This window comes from Protomyctophum parallelum, assembly GCF_964188405.1.
Source record: "Protomyctophum parallelum genome assembly, chromosome: 23".
NCBI classification, from domain to species: Eukaryota; Metazoa; Chordata; class Actinopteri; order Myctophiformes; family Myctophidae; genus Protomyctophum; species Protomyctophum parallelum.
Genome location: NC_139715.1, coordinates 15,086,152 through 15,112,171, shown reverse-complemented (window position 1 = coordinate 15,112,171; position 26,020 = coordinate 15,086,152). Strand labels below are relative to the sequence as shown.

Sequence of the window (26,020 nt, the reverse complement as noted above, 5' to 3'; positions counted from 1 at the left end):
CCTTTATCAATGTGTTCCATTCATAAACTAGCCTACACAGTGAAATCTATGGTGATAAAATTACACTCATAACGTGCATGTGTCGTGCCGTCTGGGACCCCCCCCCCCCCTCTCTCTCTCTCTCTACGCACGCAGCCGCCACACACTGTTCTTTTGGGCATGGAGGCACAGCGCTGAGCGCACTGATATAACTCCCCAGTCCCCACACAGTGACAGCACTCCATAGCACTCCATGTTTACGGCACGCACAGACAGACAGACAGAATATTCTGTAGGCTATAATAGGCTACACTGCAGTGTTTTTATGTGTTTTCTTAAGCAATTGATTAATGTACACGTCCTCATTTCGATCAGGGCTTCAGTCTCCTCATTCGACCACGTCTATCCACAGTAATGGGACATCTTTGCGCTGCGTAAAATATGCCTTCTCCGTCTCCAACTGTGTTCAGCTCCTCACCCGCCACATTGTTTACTTAATTTCCTTTATTTACTGCGGATTGCATTCACACCTGCACCGAATCGTAGTCAAGTGCGATTGGAAGTGAAGCGAAACCCCCGTTTTTGGGCGGAGTAAAATGCGGTTCTTTGCTGCGCATTAGGATTCGAATGAGCCTTCACACCTGCCAAACGAAGCGCACTTTCTGAAAATCCGCAGCAGGATTCGTTTTAATCGCAGCAAAGCTCTCTGGTGAGAATGTGACCTAAGTCATCATAGCTGAGTTTTTATTTAGATTTCATCAGTGGGAAAAAAAGACGGCCGAACATTCTTCATCAGTAACTTTTGGTCATTGAAATCAACACCCAAGGATGCCTGGACTGGTTATTTTCTCTGCTCTGTGATCTGAAGCTCGGCTTCTTTTAGGTCTGTGCAGTTTGATTGCATGCCGACTATAGTCTCCTCGTCTTGATCCATGAGCCACGGGCTGTGGAATAAATATGACATCAGCTGAGAACAAAGTCAGCTTTTCCTTCACAGCACCATCATCCCCGCGCAACGCAAACGGACATCTCATCATGTTTGCTTTGGCAACGGCAATCCCAGTGAGGCTGATTACTCTGTGTTTCACCGTGCTGTCTGTCTGTCTGTGGTGGAAGGAACTATACTCTTATGTTTTTAAAACAAGTTTTTTTTGTTTCAATGTCTTAATCCATAAATCATTAACCACCAGTCAAAACATTGTCTACTGTATATCTTGCCCGCGCTTATACTAAACTTTTTTTGTTGAAAAGAAAACCTATAAAATAGTTTTCTCCACAACCATCCACGCACTGATCGTCTGAAAAGACACAGAGTGTCCGTTGAATGTGGTTTGTTTTCGCCAAAAAGATTTAATTTTTTTTTTATAAATCCTAAAACTATTCAGCCATGAAAAAGTTGCCATCGTGTGTTTTCTGGGTGTAATCTTCTCGTAAACCACTGAAAACACCACATGACAAGTGTCTTGTCAATGGCATGAGTTGAGACCTGAGACTACAAAATGCCTTCTAAATCAGTCGTTTTTTTGTGCCAAGGACCCCCAAATTGATATGTTTTTGGTTAAGTGAAGTCTGCTGCAATCGTAGGAAAGCCGTCTTAAGACATTAGGTTGGTGTGCAGTAATGTTATCGTGTTCTGTGTCCACCGAGAACTAATTACCACACAGTGGCAAACCACTATGGAAAAGATTATTACGTGTGCGTGTGCGTGGATTGGATGATTGCAATTGCAAGAAACTCAAAGAAAGTGTGAATACCAACCACTTGCCATTTTGGCAAATTCTTTGAAGGTGCTACCCACACGTTTATCTTTGTTGCTCATTCCACGAAAGCCAAATCCTTACAATCTATACCTCGTTGTAAAGGTGACTAATCAAGGATTAAAATGATACACAATACAATACAATACCTATTGTTGTTATTAACGTGGATAAATAATGGACCAAAGTTAAGTTTCCAAACTTCTGTTGCTGAGTTTATTTGTGTGTGCATTCAAATTAACTGATTGGCAGGCAATGAGTTTAAATGCATGCTTTATTCCACTGAAAATGTTGACAAATGTGACCAGATTTGACTGGGAGCCTGCCATCACGCAACCTCCAGCTTTTTTCAAAAGGAGTTAATAGCACAGGCAGACTCTTCACATACTAGAGCATGTCTGAAATAAGTGTCGGAGCTGAAATCGACATAAAATAAATGCTAAAACATGTATCTAGGTGTAATGTTAGAGTCTACAGAAGTGAACCTTTTCAAGCCTGTTTTCCCAACTCACTGTTTTCTGCAAGACATTACTCTATAAGCCATATCTCCAAAACTGGTGGGCCAAACTGAACAACCAATATGTCAATTTGAAGCGATGATTCCCTGCTTTCATATGACATGAAAAAATTAAAATTAAAAAAAATATAATAGCAGTCCCTCAGTCAAAATTGGCCACAAATGTTTGACTTCACATTTTTAACATTGATGTAAACGACAATAACCATGTCATGTCATGTGTCTCCTACTCTCTCGTACAGGTCACGCCCCCTCTTGAAGCTCCCTCCCAGTGACCCCCCCCCAACAATGAAGCGCTGGAGGAAGTTGCTCCTGGCGGCCATGCTGGCCTGGCTCCTCCTCTTCCTGTCGGTGCTCTCGCACTTCCTCGACCTGCCGAGCGCCGTGGCGCCGCGGTCACGCTCCTCCGCGGCCTCCGGACCCTCGCTCAGCCGCACTGAGATCCGCCGCCTGGCGTCCATACAAGGAGGGGGAGGCGGCGGGGGGAAGCCCGGGACCCCCAGGTCCTCCACCCCTTCCTCGGGACCTCCAGGGAGTCGGGACCCTCCAAACGTCCCCAGAGGAGAGGCCCTCAACGGGGACACAGCCTGGGCTGCGGGGGGGAGGAAGCAGCAGCCCCCCGCACGGCGACGGGTCAAAGGGGACTCCTCTTGGAGTCCGGAGGTGGAGGAGGACTGGGAGGAGAGGAGACGCAGGAGGAAACTCCGCATCCGGATGAAGAGGGCCAGGAGGTGCGACACCTCCCCCTAGTATTCACATTTAACCTTTCATGTTCAGTTATTTTGCATGCAAATTGTCCCCCAACTCTGAATTGTTTTAGGCGGATGAATCTGATTTCATCACAATCGATGCCTCGTCCATCTACTGTACATGTCATACACGTGTTATAATTTAGTTTTGGGAATGTCACTATAGGCAAACATTTTCTCTTTTCGCTCCCCCCCCCCCCCCCCCCCCCCCCAACAAATAGTGAAAGTAGAAATGGGGGCTATGGTGGTAAGTTATTTGTTACCACGCCCCTATATCTTTCTGACATTACACCTCTGAAGGTGGAGCCGTACAAGAGGAGGAGGAGGAACGGCCAAGCGGGCGGAGGACGAGGAGGACGAGGGGGACTACTTCGTGTCGCGGAGCAAGGCGGTGGTGCAGAAGCTGTGGAAGGGCGACGCGTCGGCCGACATGCTCAGCGGGCGTCTCCAGAAGGCCCTGAAGGACTACCTGAGCGCCAACAAGCACCACGTGGCCTATAGGTAAGCGGTAAGGTCTGGGGCGCGTGTCCACATGGCCTACAGGTGAGGCCTGGGGGGGCGTGTCCTTGTGGCCTACAGGTAAGGCTTGGGGGCGTGTCCTTTTGGCCTACAGGTAAGGCCTGGGGGGGCGTGTCCTTGTGGCCTACAGGTAAGGCCTGGGGGGACGTGTCCTCGTGGCCTACAGGTAAGGTTTGGGGGCGTGAACTCGTGGCCTACAGGTAAGGCTTGGGGGCGTGTCCTCGTGGCCTACAGGTAAGGCTTGAGGGCGTGTCCTCGTGGCCTACAGGTAAGGCTTGGGGGCGTGTCCTCGTGGCCTACAGGTAAGGCTTGGGGACGTGTCCTCGTGGCCTACAGGTAAGGCTTGGGGGCGTGTCCTCGTGGCCTACAGGTAAGGCTTGGGGGCGTGTCCTCGTGGCCTACAGGTAAGGCCTGGGGGGGCGTGTCCACGTGGCCTACAGTTGCATAAGTAGCAGATCTACAAGCTCAAAACGTCGCTTTGCGCTACATTTCGAGCTTGCAGATCGGCTGCATTTGATGCTTTTGTGTGATGCTGTAGTATGATCAACTAGGCATCTTAATTTTACAAAAACCAAACAAGAAGAATATGGAGATAAGAGGTTTCTGGTCCAACAGCAGAGATATGTGACCAGTTTTGACTGAGAGCCTGCCATCGCGCAAATTCCAGCTTTTCACCAGAGGAGAAAAACTTTTTTTTCCTTTCCCCAAAATGAGTTAATAGCACAGGCAGACTCTTCACATACTAGAGCATGTCTGAAATAAGTGTCAGAGCTGAAATCGACATGGAAATATTAAATAAATGCTTAAACATGGAGCTAGATGTAATGTTAGAGAAAACAGAAGTGAAACTTTCAAGCCTGTTTTCTCAACTCGCTGTTTTCTGCAAGACATTACTCTATAAGCCATATCTCCAAAACTGGTGGGTCAAACTGAACAACCAATATGTCAATTTGAAGCTATCTTTCATATGACATAAAAAAAAAAAAAGGAAATTAAAAGAAAATCCAATGGCAGTCCCTCAGTCAAATTTGGTAACATATGATATGATGGAATGAGTTAAAATCCTAATCGATGCCCCCGTCCCGTCCACCCCTGTGCCCACACAGCGGGCAGCGGACGCCGCGGCAGAGCGGGCACCAGGTCCTGTGCGAGCTGAAGAGGCGCGCCCGCCTCCGCACGCTGGACGGCACGGAGGAGCCGTTTGCCAGCCTGGGCTGGGCCCGGCTGGTGCCCCCGCGACCCCTGGACAAGCTGCCCCCGGGGTCAGAGTTCAAGACCTGTGCCGTGGTGACCTCGGCAGGGGCCATCCTCAACTCGTCCCTGGGGGCGGAGATAGGTGGGTTCAGATGACCGCTATGCCTCGTCTGCGTATCGTCAGCGTGCAGCGCCCACTTCAACATGTCAAACGGAACACTGGTTACAAGTACTGGTCAGCTCCTTAGAGTATATATTAATAGAGACTGCACCGGATTTCTCCTCCCATCCACTTGCATTAAGTTGCTCAAAAGCGTATGAGGCGATTTCTCCTTCCGGGTAGGAACAGAGTGCAATTATTTTTCCCAAGGGGCCAAATTATAAACCAAAAATATTTTGGAGGGCCGGGCCAAAAGGCTGAACTTAATTTAGCATAATATCAATTTAATTTCTATACAAAAAGCAGTAAATGGCCATTTATGATGTACAATAAGAGCGCCCCTCATTTCACTTGCATGCTTGAGACGTTTCCTTTCCCAGTTGAAAACTATGTTTTTGTTTAAGTTACAAGTCATGTAAATACTAGCATTTTATTTTAACAATGAGAACATTAGAGGTAGCTATTTTAATAATAGTTGTTCTTATACGGAGGACCCTGGAGGTGCCACTTTCACAACCCACATGGCGCACTGCTTACTACTATCAGCGTGAGATGAGGACGAACGACGTTCTGAAAACACAATAACAAGCCAACCAGTGATGATATTGTTGAGACTTGGCAGCCTGGCAGGCATTGATGTGTGCACGTTCTGCCAGATTTACTTTGTGGTACAACGGTGTCGACTTGTGTGCCGAAAACAGACGATCCACAAGCTCACAGCGCATCGCCCAACCGTTCTGAACTTAAGAAGCATGCCACATATCGCAACACCGCCGTATGATGCTGCATCTTGACTTGACACCAACTTTATTGTCGAGGCGGGTTAGAGTGGGTTAAATAAAGCATAATGGGATTTAACTTGTCCTCCTGCGAGAAAGTTTGGTAATCATGTGCCTGCCCTACCGTGTTGTGGAGCTGCATGCATGCAAGCTGGGCTTCATGGCTATTTGCATTAACCGACGCTGTTATCACCAATAAATGCCCAGGTCTGCTCTAAGGGTTGTACTGGTCAGCTCCCAGACAGTGACCAACAGTAAGACTGGTTGTACTGGTCAGCTCCCAGACTAGCTCTGGTCTATAGCTCTAATGCCCGTCGCATTTAGAGCGATGTTACTCTCGAATTCCGGGGCTCGCATGAATGCAGACCAGCCTCTCCTCTGTAGCGAAAATATAAGAACGTTTTACCTACTCACCAATACAAAGACGGCTTGTGTTATTAGAAAGCCTACTTTCCTTAGTGGACGCACTCTGAGCGTATAAAATGCACTTTTTGTCCAGAAAGGGATTTCTTTTCCATCGGAAGTTGCCTGATGAAAGTCTGAACGACCGAAACGTTGCTCAATAAATCTAACTCAAGTTCCAGTTATCCGATGCAGGTGTGCAGAAGGAATTTTTTTCTTATTGTTTTTCTTTTATTTTCCACTGGAAATTTTCCTTCTGGTAAAAAGAAAATCCCTTTTCTGGCCAAAAATTGCTTTTTATACGTGTGGTGGGGGTTAGTGCGTCCACTAAGGAAAGTAGGCTTTCTAATAACACAAAAGCCACCTTTGTTTTGGGAGTAGGACAAAAGTTTTTTTACCCTACAGACGAGAGGCTGGTCTGCATTTATGCGAGCACCGGAAGCTGACTGTAACATAGCTCTAAATGCGACTATTGGCCAGAGCTACTCCCAGACAGTGACCAACAGTAGTAGACTGTGGTTGTACTGGGCAGCTCCCAGTGACCAACAGTAGTAGACTGTGGTTGTACTGGGCAGCTCCCAGTGACAAACAGTAGTAGACTGTGGTTGAACTGGTCAGCTCCCAGTGACCAACAGTAGTAGACTGTGGTTGTACTGGGCAGCTCCCAGTGACCAACAGTATTAGACTGTGGTTGTACTGGTCAGCTCCCAGTGACCAACAGTAGAGACTGTGGTTGTACTGGTCAGCTCCCAGTGACCAACAGTAGTAGACTGTGGTTGTACTGGTCAGCTCCCAGTGACCAACAGTAGTAGACTGTGGTTGTACTGGTCAGCTCCCAGTGACCAACAGTAGTAGACTGTGGTTGTACTGGTCAGCTCCCAGTGACCAACAGCAGCTTGTAGATCTGCTATTTTCAACAAGTGTAAAATCAGTCATTACGACGCCATCAAGGCCTGCCAAAATACATTTTAGTAGACTAAATCACATTAGGCGACTAAAACTAGACTAACCCTATAACATTCCGAGTGACTAAAATACCCTAATAAAACTAAATGAAGACGTTTCTAGAGACTTTGACTAAAACTGAAATTTGCTGCCAAAAACAACACAGTTTTGCACTCCTTTTTTCCCTCATGTAGATGCTTGGACTCAGTCACTAGACTAGACTGTGGTTAGTGAAAATATTTCAGTAAATGAGGTTTTGCTGCCCTCCTGTGGTCATTAAGGGACATGACTTTACAGGGAGCAGCCATATCACTACATTTGGATTTGTATGCCTTTTCAGTGCATTTAAATGTCTACATTATGAACTGGTACATCACACCTCACCAATATAAAGTATTTGGTATGATGTTTATAATACACACTTTTCTCCAAATCAATATAAGATGGGTGCACATAGGCTACATGCACATACGTAATGCCATGTAGATGTAGGAATGCGTCGTAATTTTTACTGAAAGTAGTCGGTACTCGTGAGCTTGTAGATCGGCTATTTTAACCCATTTAGACCTGTGGACGATTCTACAAAATGCCTTCTAAATCCTGACAAACACATGTTTCTATGTCAGGGAAGGACCCCCAAAAATATATGTAATTGGCCTCCGACTCCCATCTGAAAATATATATATGGAACCCCACCAGAAGCAAAGATATGAGTTAAAAACATTTGCTCTGAAAGAATATATCCACGGAATTGCGCCACATTTTCAAGTTTAAAAAAAAATAGCAGACCTACAAGCTCGTAGCACCGCGCTATGAGCTTGTAGATCTGCTATTTTTCAATATCTTAACATATACTTAAAACACCAAAAGGGGTTATCCCGTCCAGAATGGGTTAACTAGTTTGGTGTCCCAGGGTATAGACATCACATTTCTCATTTGGGTGTTTGTTGAGTTCAAATGTATAAAGAATCACTAGGCCTACATTATATAGTTTTAAATAAGGTGTGCATTTATTAATACACCTGTGCCTCTGCAGACTCCCATGATGCAGTGCTTCGCTTCAATGCGGCGCCCACAAAAGGCTTTGAGAAAGATGTCGGGAATAGGACCACCATTCGCATCATCAACTCACAGGTGAGTCTCCTCTCCTCTCCTCTCATCTCCCTCTCCCCTCCTCCTTAAACAACTTTCTGGGGTGCTCACAAAAGCCTGAGTAGATGTGAAAAGTGAAATATGCCTCAAAGTCTCAGAATGACAGACCCGTAAGGGTCCATTTTGAACCTCCTCAGGCACTATCTTGTCCAGTAGAACACTGAGGATATGTGGATACCATCCACTGCATGAATGTCCACAAGAGGGCAGTGCATCCACACAATTAAGTTAATCCATCACAAGGTCTGTGTGAATATAAATTCTGTATGTTCATATTGACTGGAACAATCAATGCATGTTATAATGTCAAATCGTATGTCACTGCCACAAACCATGGTTTGGCACTTAGCCTGTTGGCTAAGTGCATTTAATTGTGTTGTAGGTAGGCCTATTGTATTTTCTTTCTGAGAGGAATTCGGTGAGGGAACACACTGGCTCACTTTTACTTACGCCTATAGCCCAACTTTGTGCATAGGCCAGACATCCTAGTCCTGGCCCATTTTCTCAGAACTCTTCACATCTGCATCCAGGTCACTTCCTTCTCCCCTTGTGGCTTCCTGAACAGGGCAGATATTTGATGCAGGTTTGACTGAGAGCCTGCCATCGTGCAAACTCCAGCTTTTCACCAGTGGAGAAACACCTTTCTTTAATCCAAAATGAGTTAATAGCACATACAGTACTAGAGCATGTCTGAAATAAGTGCCAGAGCTGAAATCGACATGTAAATATGTAGCAGGGTGTAATGTTAGAGGCCACAGAAGTGAACCTTCCAAGCCTGTTTTCTCAACTCGCTGTTTTCTGCAAGACATTACTCTATAAGCCATATCTCCAAAACTGGCGGGTCAAACTGAACAACCAATATGTCAATTTGAAGCTATGCTTTCATATGACATAAAATAATTAAATTTAAAAAAATCCAATGGAAGTCCCTCAGTCAAATTTAGTCACATTGATGCAGGTTTGCCAAGAGTGCGGCCAATCCATGGGCCATCCATCGGATATCGATTTATTTTTCTTTGAGAAACTAAAAAGGGATCCAGAATAATTCTAAATCGATAAAACTGTATTTCTTTTATAGATAGAAACTTTATAGATAGAAATAAATAATGTAGGGAAAGAAATTTGTATTTTTACTCTAGTCGTGACTCGTGACCCATAAAAATGAATCCGTGACCACAAATCCACTGTTTGGGAGACAGTGTAATAGAGCCTGCCTGCATGCTTGCTCATGGCATACATTGAATCGTGACCGTTTGGGTCAGGATTTGTGTCAACGTATCCTGTGTCTACGTACTACCACATAACTTTGTGTGAAAAATGAACAACCTAGACAACAAGGCAGTTGACGTGTTTCTTAACAGATGCCTAGGAAGAATACTCCGTATAGACTGGCAAGGTCACGTCTGCTAGGAAGAGCTGAGAGTAGAAGCCGCTGAGTGAGGCAGTGAAGCTGTATAGATTGATTTGATTTATTTCACAGGAATCCAATTGAGACCACAGTCTCTTTTTTTTCAATGGCGCCCTGTATACAAACAAAGAACATTTACAGAAATGCAAAAAGCAGGTGCATACGCCTTCCTCTAGTGTGAGGCCAGTTAAAATTCAAAGACATCCAGCTTCAACTTGTCTGTATGATTGGACACATACTGTACTACGACAGGACCACAACAATGGACTGCAACAGGGCATTGACATGGGAACCACCAGAAGGGAAACGGAAGAAAAGGAAGACCAAATACCACCCAGAGGCGCACCGTTGAGAAAGAAAGACAAGCAGGATGGAAATCGTGGTCTGAAGTGAGGATTGCGGCAGCTGAATGTGAAAAGTGGAAGCGCTCTGTGAAGGCCAGTGGTGGAAAAAGTACTCAATTGTTTTACTTAAGTAAAAGTACCAATACTGCAATTTAGAACTACTTCGTTACAAGTAAAAGTACAAAAGTATCGGCATCAAAATGTACCGTACTAAAAGTAAAATTACTCATATTGCAGAATGTCCCATTTCACAAGTTCAAAATGTGTACAAAATCTATTAAATAGCAGATCTACAAGCACCTTCTTATCTCCATGATTGTCTGCCTAGATATATCCCTAACCACCCCCCTCAGGTCCTCCACTGCTGGCCTACTCGAACTCCCCAAAAAGGTGGCTAGTAAGAAATATGGCGAGGCAGCATTCCGCTTTTATGGGACAACAGCCTGGAATAAATTACCACTGCGGTCAGACAGGCACCCTCTATAGACATTTTTAAGACACAGCTTAAGACTCACCTTTTTACTCTTGCTTTTAGTTGAGTTTTAAAATATCTGTTCTTATTTGTACCACTGCCTTTGACACTGCGTTATTGTCCTATTGTTTTAACTGCATGCCCGTTTTAATGCTGTTTGGTTTTGGTTTTGTTTTGATGATCTTTTCTGCTCTGTAAAGCACTTCAAACTACATTTATGTATGAAAGGTGCTATATAAATTGCTATATAAAAAAGTTTATTATTATTATTACTATCGAGCATTTTCTATTTTGTGGAAAGACATAAATTCTGTACAGAACCAGTATCTTTTACTAGGGCCTTCAAATACAGAACATTTCTAACAGGCAATTGACCTTTTTACCAATTAAATAATATTAAAGAAACTTAACTGATTAATATAACACTGCCACTTTAAAAGCGTAATTGTGTTTACCCGGTCAGCGCTGGTTGGCATTTATTTCTTGATTGCCTCTTGTCTTGATTGTTTAAACATGACCGGGCCACTATACCGCTATGCTCAATAACAAGCTTGATAAGCCCGAAGCTTATTGATAACGTGTACTCGATAAGCTTATCTGATTTTTTCCGGTTAACGGTTATCGAGCTCCATCCCTAGTGAGAACGCAGCAGAGCAGAGTAAGCATGAACTCTATACAGCCAATAAACAACAAAGCAAACAGAGAACAATGTAGTGCCTCAAAGACACTGATACCAAGTAAACAATGAACCAACTGCATCTGTCTAAACAACTGGCTACATAAACACCATTCATCACTCGACTCTCCATCTCTTCTGAGCTGTGCACGCACGCACGCACAGCAAGGGTTTAAGCAAGCCTTGCATTTCCTCCGCTGTCGGCCATAGGTGCATCATTATAAAGGTCTTTGGAGAAAGGTTCTATAGATGCACCCACCGACTTCTAAATCATGAAAAGAAAAAGTTTTCTGAAAACCCCATGTTTCTATATCAGTGGTTCTCACACTATTTCATGTCAAGGAGCCCCACAATTATATGTAATCGGCAAAAGTAGGCATTGTGATGTGAGTTTTGCAATGTTTGCTTTTTTCTTGTAGATCTGCTATTTTTAAAAAATCATAAAAATGTGGCGCAAATCTTTGAATATACTTTCAGAGCAAACGTTTTTAACTCAAATATTTGCTTCTGGGGGGTCCCTGGAACTACATATTTTCAGATGGGGGGGGGGGGGGGGGGGCGGCGGCCAATTGGGGGTCCTTGACATGAAAATGTTTGGGAACGACTGACATAGAAACATGAGGTTTTTCAGGTCAAAATGTATCAAGCAAGAGCTTGTGACTAAATAACTGGAACACTCAAGTTTATTTCATCCTTTTTTCCCCATTTCCTGAAAAGTAACAGTCTCCACCTGCCAGTGATGGATGTTATGAAGCATTCCGAAGCCTCAGGCTTTGAAAACCTCTCCCTGAACCGTTCTGTGAAGAAGCATGAGAAATTATGTTCCGTGGTAAAATGGGAACACGATGTTACCGGATCCACTTCACAGACAAAAAAGCAACAACAACATTACATTCACACAACGCAGTGCATGACTGTCACTTATATATATATATATATAGATACTTCTGGTCAAATATCACTTGACTTGAAGTACAGATACTCAAAAGCTTTTCTTGGGTATGTTACCAGAGTTAATCGGTCTTACTGTCCACCCACTGAATGGCAACATTGTATTCCGTCGTATCCCTTTACAGACAAACATGACGCACATGATTTGCATCAGGTGTGCATTTGTGCATTCATTCATACATGGCTGATGTCATCGGTGACAGCATCATGGATACATTACGAACTCACGGGAACGCTGCATTTGTTGCATAAAACGTTGTCAAAACATGACACTGGTGTCCTGACAGGGCTTGTTGTGAGGACAACACAATGGGAATAGTTTCAGTTACTAGTACATGCACACATAGACATCAAAGGGGGCTTCAGCCACCTGCCCTTCTACCCATCTGTAAAACAACTGCCCTCTCCAGACCACAAATGCAGCATTTACTACGGTGAAAGAAATGCCAAATGCCCCTTTTATAGATAAAGAGTACTGGGTTGTGGCCCGAAAATAGCTGATCTAGAACTGCTATTTTCACTATTTTTGTCCAAAAGTGCCCTCTTACGGGATTTCAGCCCCTGCGTCTAACACACTCTGCACGTCCCTGGGTGGGTAGGTAGTGATAAGGCAGACTTTTATGTAAACGGTGAGAAAATAATTGAAAAGTAGTCGTCTTAGCGGCTATTTATTCCAAGTAAGATGTGTAAAACACAAATGAGGAGATTGCGCTCAGCTCAGCATGAGTCGTCGCAAGAACACAAAATAAATGCACTTTGCATCGGGTATATAAAGGCACATTATCAGGAAATAGGAAGGGGCAGAATTTGGGAAGAGGGTAGTAACAGTGGTTGGTTAATGCTGGTTGTGCAAGGCCTGACCTTGAGGCCAGGAGGTGCCTGGAGAGAAATACGACACACAGGCACTTCCTGACAACTTCAAGCCAGCTACAAACGGTCTTTGACAACTGCAGTTGTCCAGAGCACAAATGTCCATCTTCACATAACATTCACATGACTGTGTGGTTTAGGCCACCTTTAGTTATTTTTCAGAAAGGAAGCCATTGAGGGTTAAAATGGGTAATGCTTCCAACTCGAGTAGAATTATGAATGTTTTGTGTCCATGACAAAGAAAATATATGATGTGGAGACAATAAATACTATTATCATTATTATTGATGGTGGTAACAGTCCATTTGCTCAGTACAATATTTCGGGGGCATATTTAGAATGTGTGCAGGCTTGAGTATGTTGAATCTAGTTTGCAATTAATTTAACTAGGATTTAGTTGACACAATGAAATAAAATGGCGATAGTATTCCGTGTGGGGCAGACAGCCTGTCACAGACAGATTTGGGAGAGCAGCAGCTTTGTTGTTGCGGGGAAAGCGGTAAAATGAGACTTTCGTGGTTGTTTTCGTCTCAGATTTAGTCCGACAGAACGTCACAGTATAACTCTATGGGGACAGAAAAGCAACACAAAGTCGGACCCGGAAGTATCTCTGGAGGGGGCACTCACATCACGGCTAAAATACTGATTTGGAGACCTACAGTATGTTCCTTAGCCTAATTAGTAATTCTCCTCAACTGGTCAGCCTCACCAGGGTAGTTAATGAGGTGATTAGTTTGGTCAGTCAGTTCAGTTCAAGCCAGCACACGGTCAAGAGCGGCATGTTGAGTTACCCTTTCTCTCAGGCCTTGGACAGGATAAGTCTGTAAGTTTGTGTGTTATTTGTAGGGCCGGGACTTTAACGCGTTAATTGAGATTAATTAACTACAGAAAAATTAACGCGTTAAAGAAATTAACGCATTTAATTGCACCTTTTTTTTCACTGCGGAACGTTTCTCACTGGTCTCGTTTCTACTGAATTGGCTTCGGCACGCCTACTCTACACTCTGCTCAACAGCTCAGCAGTACTCTACACTACAGGCTACAGCTCCGTCAGAAAGCCCAAACCCAAATGAATCGAATGAAGAAGCCGCTTATATCGCTTTTGCTCCATGGATGGGACATTTAGATGTAAAAGCCATTGGATGGACGCGTGGATAGCATGGCTGTGTGCAATGTCAGAGGGAAAGGATCCATATATGACCAAAGTTAGCTTCCACGATAGCTGCTTCAGCTTGTCTCACAGGACACCGGAGACGTGTGGTGATTTCACCACAGCACGAAGCTGAGGTGTCCTCGATGCGAAACATACTGAAGTAGCAAGCGTGGGAATTCCGTGGTCAGACAATGGTCTGCCCAAACCTCATGTGAAATGTTTCCCCCTAATAAAGTTGTTTTTATTTGTTTTCTCATGCCCCGCCATGTAAAGCACATTTGAGTATTCATAATACACACTGAAGTGAAGACACTTTATATAGGCACTTGCTGCACAAGTTTTATGTGCACTGGAAATAATAAAAAGTCCCCCCATTCTGTGTTGCCTAGAACTGGAGGTCTGAAAAAAACAGTAACATTATGAAGTACATTTTTGTGATGTCACTGAGATGTACTTCATAATGTTACTTCAGACATCCAGTTCTAGGCAACACAGAATGGGGGGGGGGGGGGGACTTTCTATGCGATTAAAATGCGAGATTAATTCATTACAAAGCCTCTGATTAATTAGATTATCTTTTTTAATCAAGTCCCACCTCTAGTTATTTGTTAAACTTTATGGCTCTTTAAGCTCTCTTGGCTCTTATCATATATTATGTAGATTTTAATTATTACAAAAATATACATTAACCTCTTAACGCCCTATTTCATCTTTGGATTCATCTTTTGGAATTTCAAAATGGCCAGACTACAAGCTCACAACGCAACGACGTGGTGCGACATGAGCTTGTAGATTGGCTCACAACGCGTCTCTAAAGGGTGCCGTGTCATTAGTCAGAAGGTTCATTGTTCCGAAATTACTATCCCTATCTCTAACCCTAACCTAAACCTAACCGCAAGCACGGGAGCAAACCTAAACCTAACCGCAAGCACGGGAGCAAACCTAAACCTAACCGCAAGCACGGGAGCAGTGCATGTTCGGACTAACGGGACTTCGGATCTATGGGTTGTTCCCCTCTAAAGTGCAATACCTCCTGCTTTAATAATAGCACTTATCCCGAGGCTGTTCGCCTCCTGAATGCTGACCCTCTTTTCACTCGCACTTGACAGCGTGAAGCTGATTTATAAAAATGATGAACTGCGATGAATTGCTATTTATTTATTCAACATGAATTGTAACGTTTTGCATTCTTCTTATTTATTGGTCCCCCTCATGATCTTTGTACTTTTGTATATTTTTCTACTGTCTGAATATGTGATGTGAATGTGTCTTTTGTACGTCTGTTTTTAGTGCACTGAAACAAATTCCAATCAACTCTGTTGACATTGGCAGTAAAGTCTTGAATCTTTAATTGATATATTTAGTCGACTAAAACTAGTCTTAACACTAAAACATTCCTGGTGACTAAAATGTGACTAAAACTAAATGAAGTTTCATTCTAAAGACTTCTATGACTAAACTCAAATTAAAATTTGCTGCCCAAAAACAACACTGCCACAGAACCTCACTCGGAGCCGGGCCTCGGCCTGCTCTTTGTGTCCCACAGATCGTGGCGAGGCCCAGGCACAACTTCAACGCCAGCTCCCTGTATCAGGACGTCACCCTGGTGGCCTGGGACCCGGCGCCCTACTCCGTGGACCTGCCAAAGGTACTTTATTTTAGTATTCATTTGAAAAGCATTAAAACCAAATGGGTCCTGCAGGCCAGGGACTTATTTCCGTTGAAGTCATCTCACAATTTAAGGGGATTTAGGCTGATTAGGCCCACTGGCAGAGCCTGAGCAGAGCCTTTTGTGGTGGTTCCGGAGAACCGTGGGTCCGACTGACTCGATACCTGGCACTGCACTCCCTGCGGGGGTGTGGAACGTGTGTGTCGAATCTGAAGTCTGTGGGGCAAACGGTTCAAGAGTTACGTGCATTACAACTGTACACACACACGCAGTAGCGCATTTATAGTAGGATTAAAAGTTAAAAGTACATTACAAAACACATGACAGCAACATATACTGTACAGTGCCCAGTGGCGTGCACATACATTTAGAGGGGCAGGTTCTCAAGTGGAAAAAAAAGGGCACCTTGTGCAGCGTGTGGAACCGACTGAGATTTATAGATTTTGGGGCATAAATAATATATTAGAAGCTTTTTATCAATAATTGATCAATGTCACCCCATGGTCCACATACTGTAGCCTACAGTGTACACTGTACAATATATTTTTTTTTTTCAAAATGGCACATTGCTGACCAGAGGGCAAAGGGCAGGTGATCTAGCTGCTAGAGCTAGAGCAGGGTTCCCCAAAACATTTTCCTCAAGGGCCATATTTTGACTAGCGTACCAGGCTGGGGGCCGAGTCTGCACGCGCGAGGTCGAGGTCTTGCCCTGAAAATTCATTTTCAGGGCAAGACCCCATTTGAAAAGGATGCCCAGTTTGACATGCATAGGCTACTGACCCCCATTTAATGCAATTTATATCTGGGACCCTTAAAATTCTTTCATGGGCCACAAGGGGGCGCTCTGTGGGCCGCAAATGGCCCGCGGGCCGCCTATTGGGGTACCCTGAGCTAGAGTCTAGCACCACCTAGTGTCTTATCTGTGCACGCCACTGGTTTTGGAACATACAGATGTTTCCACCCCGACAGAGGGTTGGAGTGTCGGCTGTCAGGAGCAGTTCTTATCATCGCTGTGAAGTGTGCGAGTTCTGTCTGCTCCACTGTGCCCCGGACGTATTCAACAGTTTTAACACATTTGTGTCGTCGCCAGGCACAAAAACCACACGTCTCCATTATTTTAACTTTGTGAATGTTCCTTCGTAAGGGAGTGCCCTGCTCGATCACAGTACGGCGTCGCTTGAAAGCATCACAAGCGACGCGTTTTGAGCCTGTAGATTTGCTGCTTTCAGTAGTTATATATTTTAGACATGAGGTTTCCACCCGACAGATTATATAATGCCTACACCGTCTCACAAATACAGTGGAAGATTGTATTTTTTTAATTGAATTTTTATCAAAAACAAACCAAAACAAATATATAAAAATAGCAGATCTAACGTACTTTGCTCACAGTGTGTTATGTGTTGAGCTTGCAGCTCTGCTATTTTATTCCCCGAATAACCACAATATACAAAATGCCGCTATGGTTAATGTACATTTTGTAACAAGTAACTATAACTAAAGATGTCTAATAATTGTAGTGAAAGAAAGTGAGAAAGAGAAAAACTAAAGTACAAGAGTCTTGAAGACTGGAGATTGAATGGAAATATTAAAGTAAAAAAAAAGTATCAAAAAATTCTACTTCAGCACGGGAACCCCTTTTGGTGTTTTAAGCATTATGTTATCCTTTAGCTGTTGAAAAATAGCAGATCTACAAGCTCTCTGTGCCACGCTACGAGCTTATAGATCTGCTATTCTTGAAAATTTGTACAAATTTGGCGCAAATCTTTCAATGTATATTCTTTCAGAGCAAATATTTTCTTCAATCTTCTTCTGGGAGGTCCCTGGAACAACATATTTTTAAATGGGGGTCGGTGGCCAATTACATAACAATTTTTGGGGGTCCTTGACATGAAATATTGAGAACCACTGACATGGAAAACATAGATATTTCAGGAAACTGTCAGGATTTAGAAGACTTTCAGGCCTAAATGGGTTAAGTAGCCTACAGTATTTGATACATGAATGTATTTTGCACCACTGCACCAGATGGCTGCGAATTGCAACTAAAAGAGATGGAAGTGACATAGAGTGCATATAATCACACCTCCATCCGTCAGGCTATTATAGTTTGTCTGCAAAGCAGCTGCACTTATTTCCACAGCTGTCTCTTCTTCTATCTTAGTCCATCTGCCAGAATGTGAGCCCGCAGGCATGTTGAGTACACCAACGTTTTATGTTAGAACTGTTGAGTATGGGTCCCCAGCATGTAGAAACTGCCGGATGCTAACTTGCATCATTATGTTGAGCAATTTTCATAATTGGCATAACCTATAGAAGGCAAAAAAAATCAAAATTTCATCATGCTTTTTGTAGCATGTGTAGCATTTCCAGCACTTACGCCAGAAATCTGCCCACTGCGTTTCATTGCTGTCGGGCAGAATCCAGGTATCATATTGGACGGTTTCCACGCGCCCACGACAAAGATATCATTTTTCAATTTTCATGTGAGTGTCTTTGAGAGCAGCTATATTATTATACCTGATATTAATCCTATTATCCCTTCGATATGTGCATGGATACCTGCATCATCCGAGGTCATTGTCACATCGACACAGCAAATGTGTGTGTGTGTGCGCTGCACGATGTACACAACCTGCAGACAGACCATTCTTCTCTTCTCTGTCTGTCCATGTATACCACACATACCACTCATGTATCTCCGTGAACTTCCCCTCGTTTATTCAAAGAATGCTGCCGCATAAACCCAATGACTCCTGACTACTACTTGTACTGTATACATGCATACATTAGAGGGGGTTGTGTGTGTGTGGGTGTGTGTGTGGATAGATATAATCAAGAAAGTTTAATTTGTCACGCACAGATATAATCAAGAAAGTTTAATTTGTCACGCACAAGTAGACAAATGCAGCAAATGTTTCATTTTTTAAACCCATTTAGGTACCTGTATCCAGGCAGGTATCCAGGCCTGACGTCAAAATAAAAAAAACGTTCTGAAAGAATATATATTCAAAGATTTGTGCCGCATTTTTACGATTTTTCAAAAATATCTAAAGTATAACATAATGCTTAGTTAAAACACCAAAAGGGGTTCCCATCCAGAATGGGTTATTTAATAAGCACGACCCGTTGTGAGCTTGTAGATCAGCTATTTTCAAAGCGCAAGATCACAACCAAACAACATTACTGTATTTTAGTTCTAAATGGATCTCTTCTCCATTTGTCCCTCCCTAATATTTATTTTATTTGTTAACAACATTGTCAATATATTGTCTTAGTCTCAGTTATCCAAGCTTAATTTAAATGTAGTTTTTGTCTGAAAATCTTTCACATTTTGGTCGACGAAATCAACATTGCAGTCTGTCTTTGAGCAGATACATTTGCTTATCGATATGCGGTGGTGGTGATATGTGGAGGTGATGTGAATATACACTGTACAATACTGTATATGTTTGAACTTTAACTGTGCAGGCAATGTGCATAATGCATATCATGAATAGCAACAAAGTGCTGTACTTAAAGGAGAATTCCATACTAAAAGGCTTTCATACCTTTCTTTGTAGTTGTTACGTCCCCATCAAAGAGGTCCAGGTGTTATTTTGTGCAAAAGCTCCTTATTGGCTATTTCCCCTACCATAAGCCCTAAATGAATTGCATTGAATTGAATGGGATGTATGGGGTGTTGTGCTAATTCGCTAATTTCCATCGCTCAAAATTATATATTTTTTGTATATATCCTCTCTTCATAATGTAAATAATAACCCAAGCGGCACACTTTACTACTTATTTAGATGGAAATAAGCGAATTAGCACAACACCCCATACATCCCATTCAATTCAATGCAATTCATTTAGGGCTTATGGTAGGGGAAATAGCCAATAAGGAGCTTTTGCACAAAATAACACCTCTTTGATGGGGACGTAACAACTACAAAGAAAGGTAAGAAAGCCTTTTAGTATGGAATTCTCCTTTAAGTGAGACAAAACACCAACAAGAAAGTATGCAACAAAAACAAAGTCACTCGCAAGTCACATCACATCAGATCAAGACATCAAGACTCAAATGTGATTTTAAAGCGATGGAAAAATGGTAGCAAAGGCACAGTTGCAGCTACTCGTTAGCCTGGTTTTGGGAACCTCCAAAAGTAACTGTGTTCAATGTTGTTTTCTTTACTTTTTTCTTCAGAAAAGACACATGACTGTGATTAGAACCAATCAGAACTATTAACTATGATAACTGACAGTCTGACAGCAAACCAGAAATATGTTTTAAATGTAATTCTCGTCGTAGCCCGCCTCTGGTATCCGGTAATATTTTGCGCTCACCATATGCACGGAGAAAGGCTGTTTCCGTATCCAGTTTTAACCGGATCTCCATCTACAAAGTGAACTGAGCCCATAGAGTTGAGTGGAAAAAACCAAGTGAAAGTAACGGAGGGGTGTCATTGACCAAAGTTCTACTTTAATTCAGAAAAGCTGTAGTAAAAAAATAATATATAGGCCTATAATAACATGGCCTATTGTATTGTATATTGTAAATTGGATCACCCTCCCTTGGACTCAAAGTGGACTCCCCTATTTTCTTCCAGGCCCCCTTTCCCTTTTCCTAAATTTTGACTGGTCCCTAAAGTGTATTCTAATATTGAGAGGGAGCCAATGCACGGCAGCTAAAACGGGAGTTGTGTGTTCGAGCTTCTTTGTGCCAGTAAAGAGGCGAGCAGACACATTATACACCAGCTGCAGGCACAGTGAATACAAGGTTAATGTCGTACATCTGCCTATTTTTGAACATTTTTGAAAACTCTTGAAAGGGTGATTTTTAGAAGGCATTTGTAGAATCGGCCTCCGACGAAAATCACAACCAATACAGTACCTTTTTAATAAAAAAAATCGATAACAATAATCACCAGAGTACACGTTCTTCTCACTACTGTCTGTGCCTTTCTTATAGCTATTTTTCTTTGCTATTTTTTCCCAGCCATAGATAATCTCCTCTGCATAGATAATCCCCTCGGTCCTTGGCGACTTCCTCCAGCGCTACTAGGCTTCACGGATGACAGTGGAGTCATGCTTTGTGTGCGTAGAATGACTCACGGTCTGATATATAGTGTACTGATGTATTTCAGGGGAATGGCCGCTTAATCCTCTCCGTCGCTGCTCTGTAGTAATTCATTGCTGTTCGGGTGTCCAAAAGCCTTCCTTTTTATTATTATTAAACACTTTGAACAATTAATATTGAATACTTTATTTGATAGAAAAGTAAAACGGCACAGCTGGGTACAGTCAAACAATTACTCTTCACCATTTCTGTGTGACACACAGTATAATCAGAATCGGCTATATTGTCACATTTCAGATTTACAAAGTAAATGCGTGGCTGAAATTCGTTTTGTTTTGTGCATAGTTCCCTTCGTATGTTTTTCTTCTTTTTTGAAGACAGAGGGGGACAAAGGGGTCAGTTCGTTGTACATGGGATTAACATGCAAAATGTCATCAACCGCATAATCGGTTGAAAAGTGGAGATACTTGGGTTTGTGCCAGACAGGGACGATTTGATATAAATCTTTTTTTTTAAATTATGAAAATAGATCTACAAACTCGCAATGAGGCGCATCGCAACGCATTGTCACGCTTCTCCTCGGGCTCATTCATAATGTATTTTTGTATGCTTGGGTACTGCAGGGGACACCAGATCTATTTGTCTTGATCTTGAAGCTAAGTTTGGGAAGGCCAGCTTTTACTGTGGCTTTCTTTTTTAGCGTTCTTGTGTGTTTACATCACTGAATCCATGGGAAAAGCTTAACCCAGTCAAACGGCTGCGGGCTTTAGTTCCGACATACTATTGGTCCGAGTGTCATATTAGACCGACAACCTACTATATCAAGTTAGTTTTGGGCGGGAACCCCTTTTGGTATTTTAAGCATTATGTTATGCTTTAGCTATTGAAAAATAGCAGATCTACAAGCTCGTAGCGCGGCACAGAGTGCTGTGCTACGAGCTTGTAGCGCGGCACAGAGTGCGCAGAGTGCTGCGCTACGAGCTTGTAGATCTGCTATTTTTGAAAATTTGTGCTACGCTACAAGCTTGTAGATCTGCTATTTTAGAAAAATCGTGAAAATGTGGCGCATATCTTTGAATATTATATTCTTATATATAAGTCATATCTTTGCTTCTGGCGGGTCCCTGGAACAACATATTTTCAGATGGGGGTCGGCGGCCTATTACATATAATTTTTGGGTCCTTGACATGAAAATATTGAGAACCACGTAGCACGTACTGACATAAAAACATGAGGTTTTTCAGAAAACTCAGGATTTAGAAGGCATTTGTAGAATCGTCCTCAGGTCTAAATGGGTTAAACACCACATTTCCAGAAGGCTTCAACAATACAAATAATAATTAAAATGGAAAACGGGGGAAGAAACCACATCGACCTTTAAAAAGCCATTGAATCCCAAACGAATTACAGGAGATATAGATACTCCAGGGCAATAGCATAAACGCAAAGAACCATTTAGATTCAATTAGTGAAAATCAGACCAACCCTGCTGATGGTCTGATATTGACACTAATGGGTTTGACACCAGTGGGTGTAGGTAAACAATGCTTAACCCCCTCAAAGGTAATCACACATGAACCCATTTTGGCCTGACATTGAAATTTTAAATCCTGTTTTAAACAGTTTTCTGAAATACCTATGATTCTATATAGATCTGCTATTTTTCAATAGCTAAAGTGTAACATAATGCTTGAAACACCAAGGGTGTTTTTTTGGGGGGGGGACAGTTAAGCAGCACATCTGACAAGAATATCTTTGCACATAGTCACCCATTTTTTTCTTTTTTTAAAACATCACAAAGCATCACAGAAACACAAACATCAACAAACAACGTACACCCCCCCCCCCCCCCCAACAAAACAAGGACAACCAGGACAAAAGTAAATAAAAAATAAATAAAAGTAAAAACACAGGTCACAGGTCACATCATGGGTCACAGTCAGAGGCACTGTCTGTTAATTCTGAAATCCACAGTCCGCTATATTTGGGTCACACCGAGCAGTCTAATCCAGGGAGGTACGAATATTGAAGTATTCTATAAAGGGTCTCCATGCCTTAGTGAAGCCTTCGACGGTTCCTCTGAGAGATAATTTTATATTTTCTAAGCTTAGGAAGTACATCACATCGTTTAGCCAGATTGAGTGAGAGGGTGGGTTTGGCGACTTCCAAGATAGTAGGCTAATATTCTTCTTCTAGCTAACAGTGTTGTAAAAGCAATAATCTCTAACTTCTGATTCGTGTACGGGGTTTGACGGTGTGCCGAAATATAGCTATCAGTGGACAGGGTTGTAGTGCAATTTGTAGCACGTCTGACAGTGTGACAAAGTTTGACCAGAATCTCTGTAGCTGGGGACAAGACTGATACATGTGTGTGAGATGTGCTTGTGTCTGGGCACAGCGGTCAAACTTCGAGTCTGCCTCAGGATACATTTCAGGCACCCTGGCTTTACTAAGATGAGCTCTATGTACTAGCCTACCGGTACTTTCAGTTGAATTAGGCTGAGGTGTGCACATGAGGTGGTTGAGTTGACTCTGTATAGTGCATCTGCCCACCACTCATCTGTCAATACAGTACTCTATTCTCTTTCCCATTTGTTTTTTAAGAGATGAGATAAATGTGTAAGAGTCTGAAACAAACCCATTTTCAGTTGGTAGCATTAGGAGCAGTTTTTCCCATTTCTGGTCATTTGGGGCGATGTGGGAATGAGCTGAATACCTGTCTTACAAACTGACATTTAAGTAATTCTAGTAAGACTAAAAACATAATTGCCAAAACTCTTCAACAAAGATGGAGAAAGCAAACATTCTTTGTTCTGTACTTACACATACAAAACACTGAAGTCCTGAAACCAGAAACCTCACCGCAAGCACAGAAGCAGAGCACGGAAGCAGCGCATGTTCGACCGTTTGTTCCCGTGTATCGGATCTGTACGTGTGCCTCCCCATTAAATCCAAGAATGCATCTGTGTCACTTTAGTTTTTAGACATAATTATTTTATATACTTTGGTGGTCATTCAAAGATAGACACAGAACTACAGGCTTATAGAGCGGCACAATGTGCCAAATGCATATCATTTTGCGGGTCCTGTGAAATTGCTTGAGCACCACTAAGTAAGTCATGATCATAGCGCAATTTTATTTGTAAATCAATCTGTATACCGCCACTACGACTCATATACTGCTACTAAACAGTACAGACACATGATGTCTCTTTGCTTAGCGTATACAATCCGTACATTAATCATTAATGCACTTTGTAACTTCCCAAATTTGCCGTGATGGATTTGTGGGAAGCTGTCAATTACCCGATTAAATGTTTTTCTTTAGTTCCCCTTCTCTCTCTCTCGTAGGTTTACAACAGTGTTTCTCAACATTTTCAGGCCGCGACCCCGCCCACCCAAAATAACCGGGGAGGGACTGGGGAGGAGTGTTTTTCGTGCAAAACTAATGCTTGGAATGGATTCAGAATCATACAAAAAAAAACAGTTTGACACGTCACATGCTACTTAAAACATGATGAAAGACATCTTTGAAAGACAAAGAAGAGGTCCCACACACTGTCAGACACTTGTTGCTCTTTATTAGGTCGCTTAGACCTTCAGGACTGTCTGACCTAATAAAGAGCAAAACATTTTTGGCAAGTGTCTGACAGTGTGCGGGACCTCTTTGTTGTCTTTCAAAGACACCCTTTTCATATGCTCTATTGCCCTATATACGCACCTGTCATCGAGGTGTGCATCGGCCTTTTGCTATAAAGACTTAAAGCATGATGACATTTGGAAATGTTTGCCTTATATTGGTTGTCTATGGTGAGGTATTATGTGGACCTTAACCCATTTTGACCTGCACGATTCTACAAATGTCTTCTAAATCCTGACAGTTTCTGAAAAACCCTACGTTTCTATCTCAGTCGTTCTAGAACATTTTCATGTCAAGGACCCCCAAGATTATATGTAATTGGCCACCAACCCCAATCTGAAAATATGTTGTTCCAGGGACCCCACCAGAGGCAAAGATTTGAGTTAAAAACTTTGGCTCTGAAAGAATATATACAAATTCTAAGATTTGCGCCCACATTTTCACGATTACAAAAAAATAGCAGACCTACAAGCTCGTAGAGCGGCACTTGGTGCTATGAGCTTAAAACACCAAAAGGGATTCCCGCCCATAAATGGGACCAAATTAATAGAACAAACACAAATAAAACGAATGTCATGTACATCACAGGGCCTCTCAACTTTTGGGTGACTGGCTCCCCGGCTACAATCAATCGTATCTCTGTCTTAAAATGAGTTGTCGCTCCAGTGTTGACAAAGTAAAGATAATGGCAACCGTGGTACGTGGGGGATTTGCTAATAATTAATGGCTTCATAGTTTTATCTTGCTCTCGTGTGCGTCACTTCACACTGATGTGATTTTTTTAAAATATTATTTGTGGTGAACTAATACTTTAAGAATGTACTCGATGAACCTTTGTGGCACGGCTCCCCCCCACCCCCACAAACGCACTTATTTCATTCCTCGTCAAAGTTTCAACCAATTGCCCTGAAGACCTTTTGAGATGATGGTTTAATTAGGTTGATGAACACGGATAATGAAAGCGGCAATGCAGCTCCGCTGAGTACAAAATATTCTTTTAGTTTTGTGTCTGAGAGTCTACATCTCATTAAATGGTGGTCTGTGGCTCAAATCCATAATAAACTAGAACTGCACTCTGTCGAGTGCCTACTTGCTTGTTGCACACAAGTAGTGCGCAAGTACTGTCTACCGCTATTGAAGGAAATGTCTCTATGTATATGTTTATGTAATTTGTAAGTTGATTAGCGGTATACTGTGGTTACTTTGCGTATGCCCCGTTTGATGCACATGTATCGTACGTAGCAGCATATGACGTCAGGGTATAACTGGTATAACTAGCTCTCAATGATGTGGATTAAAGGACCCAATTCCAGGGTGTAATTGGTTTTCGATGGTGACGTAATGACAATATATTTTAGTGTCGGGAGGATTAAAGCCCCAATCCCCCGCTGGCGGGGGCAGTGGCTGGCCACCTCATCAACAGCTCTCAGCGGGTACATGGGGCTGGTCAAGGTCTCCGGTTCCAACTCCGATATTTTAGATTTTCCCTCCTGGACCCCCCTGGGGTTTAAGAGGTTTTAAAGGTTATGCCCCTATGTATACATGTATGTAATCTGACACCACTGCCGTATCAAGCACAAGTAGTCATTACGTCATACGCTGGCACGGCGCATACGCATCAAAC

The 26,020-nt window shown here is 42.7% G+C and overlaps 1 protein-coding gene across 1 annotated transcript in view; it reads left to right on the top strand.

The window, feature by feature from the left end:
* Positions 1-2,541: 2,541 nt before the first annotated feature.
* The window catches only part of LOC310854312 (beta-galactoside alpha-2,6-sialyltransferase 2-like), a gene marked incomplete at both ends in the record, with an annotated part of 44,513 nt that continues 21,034 nt past the window's right edge, over positions 2,542-26,020 (top strand). The window contains 5 exons of the mRNA XM_083758910.1: positions 2,542-2,984; positions 3,303-3,503; positions 4,628-4,857; positions 8,038-8,135; positions 15,574-15,675. Of these exons, the coding sequence (XP_083615036.1) occupies positions 2,542-2,984; positions 3,303-3,503; positions 4,628-4,857; positions 8,038-8,135; positions 15,574-15,675 (1,074 nt within the window). The remainder of the gene's footprint in view (positions 2,985-3,302; positions 3,504-4,627; positions 4,858-8,037; positions 8,136-15,573; positions 15,676-26,020) is intronic.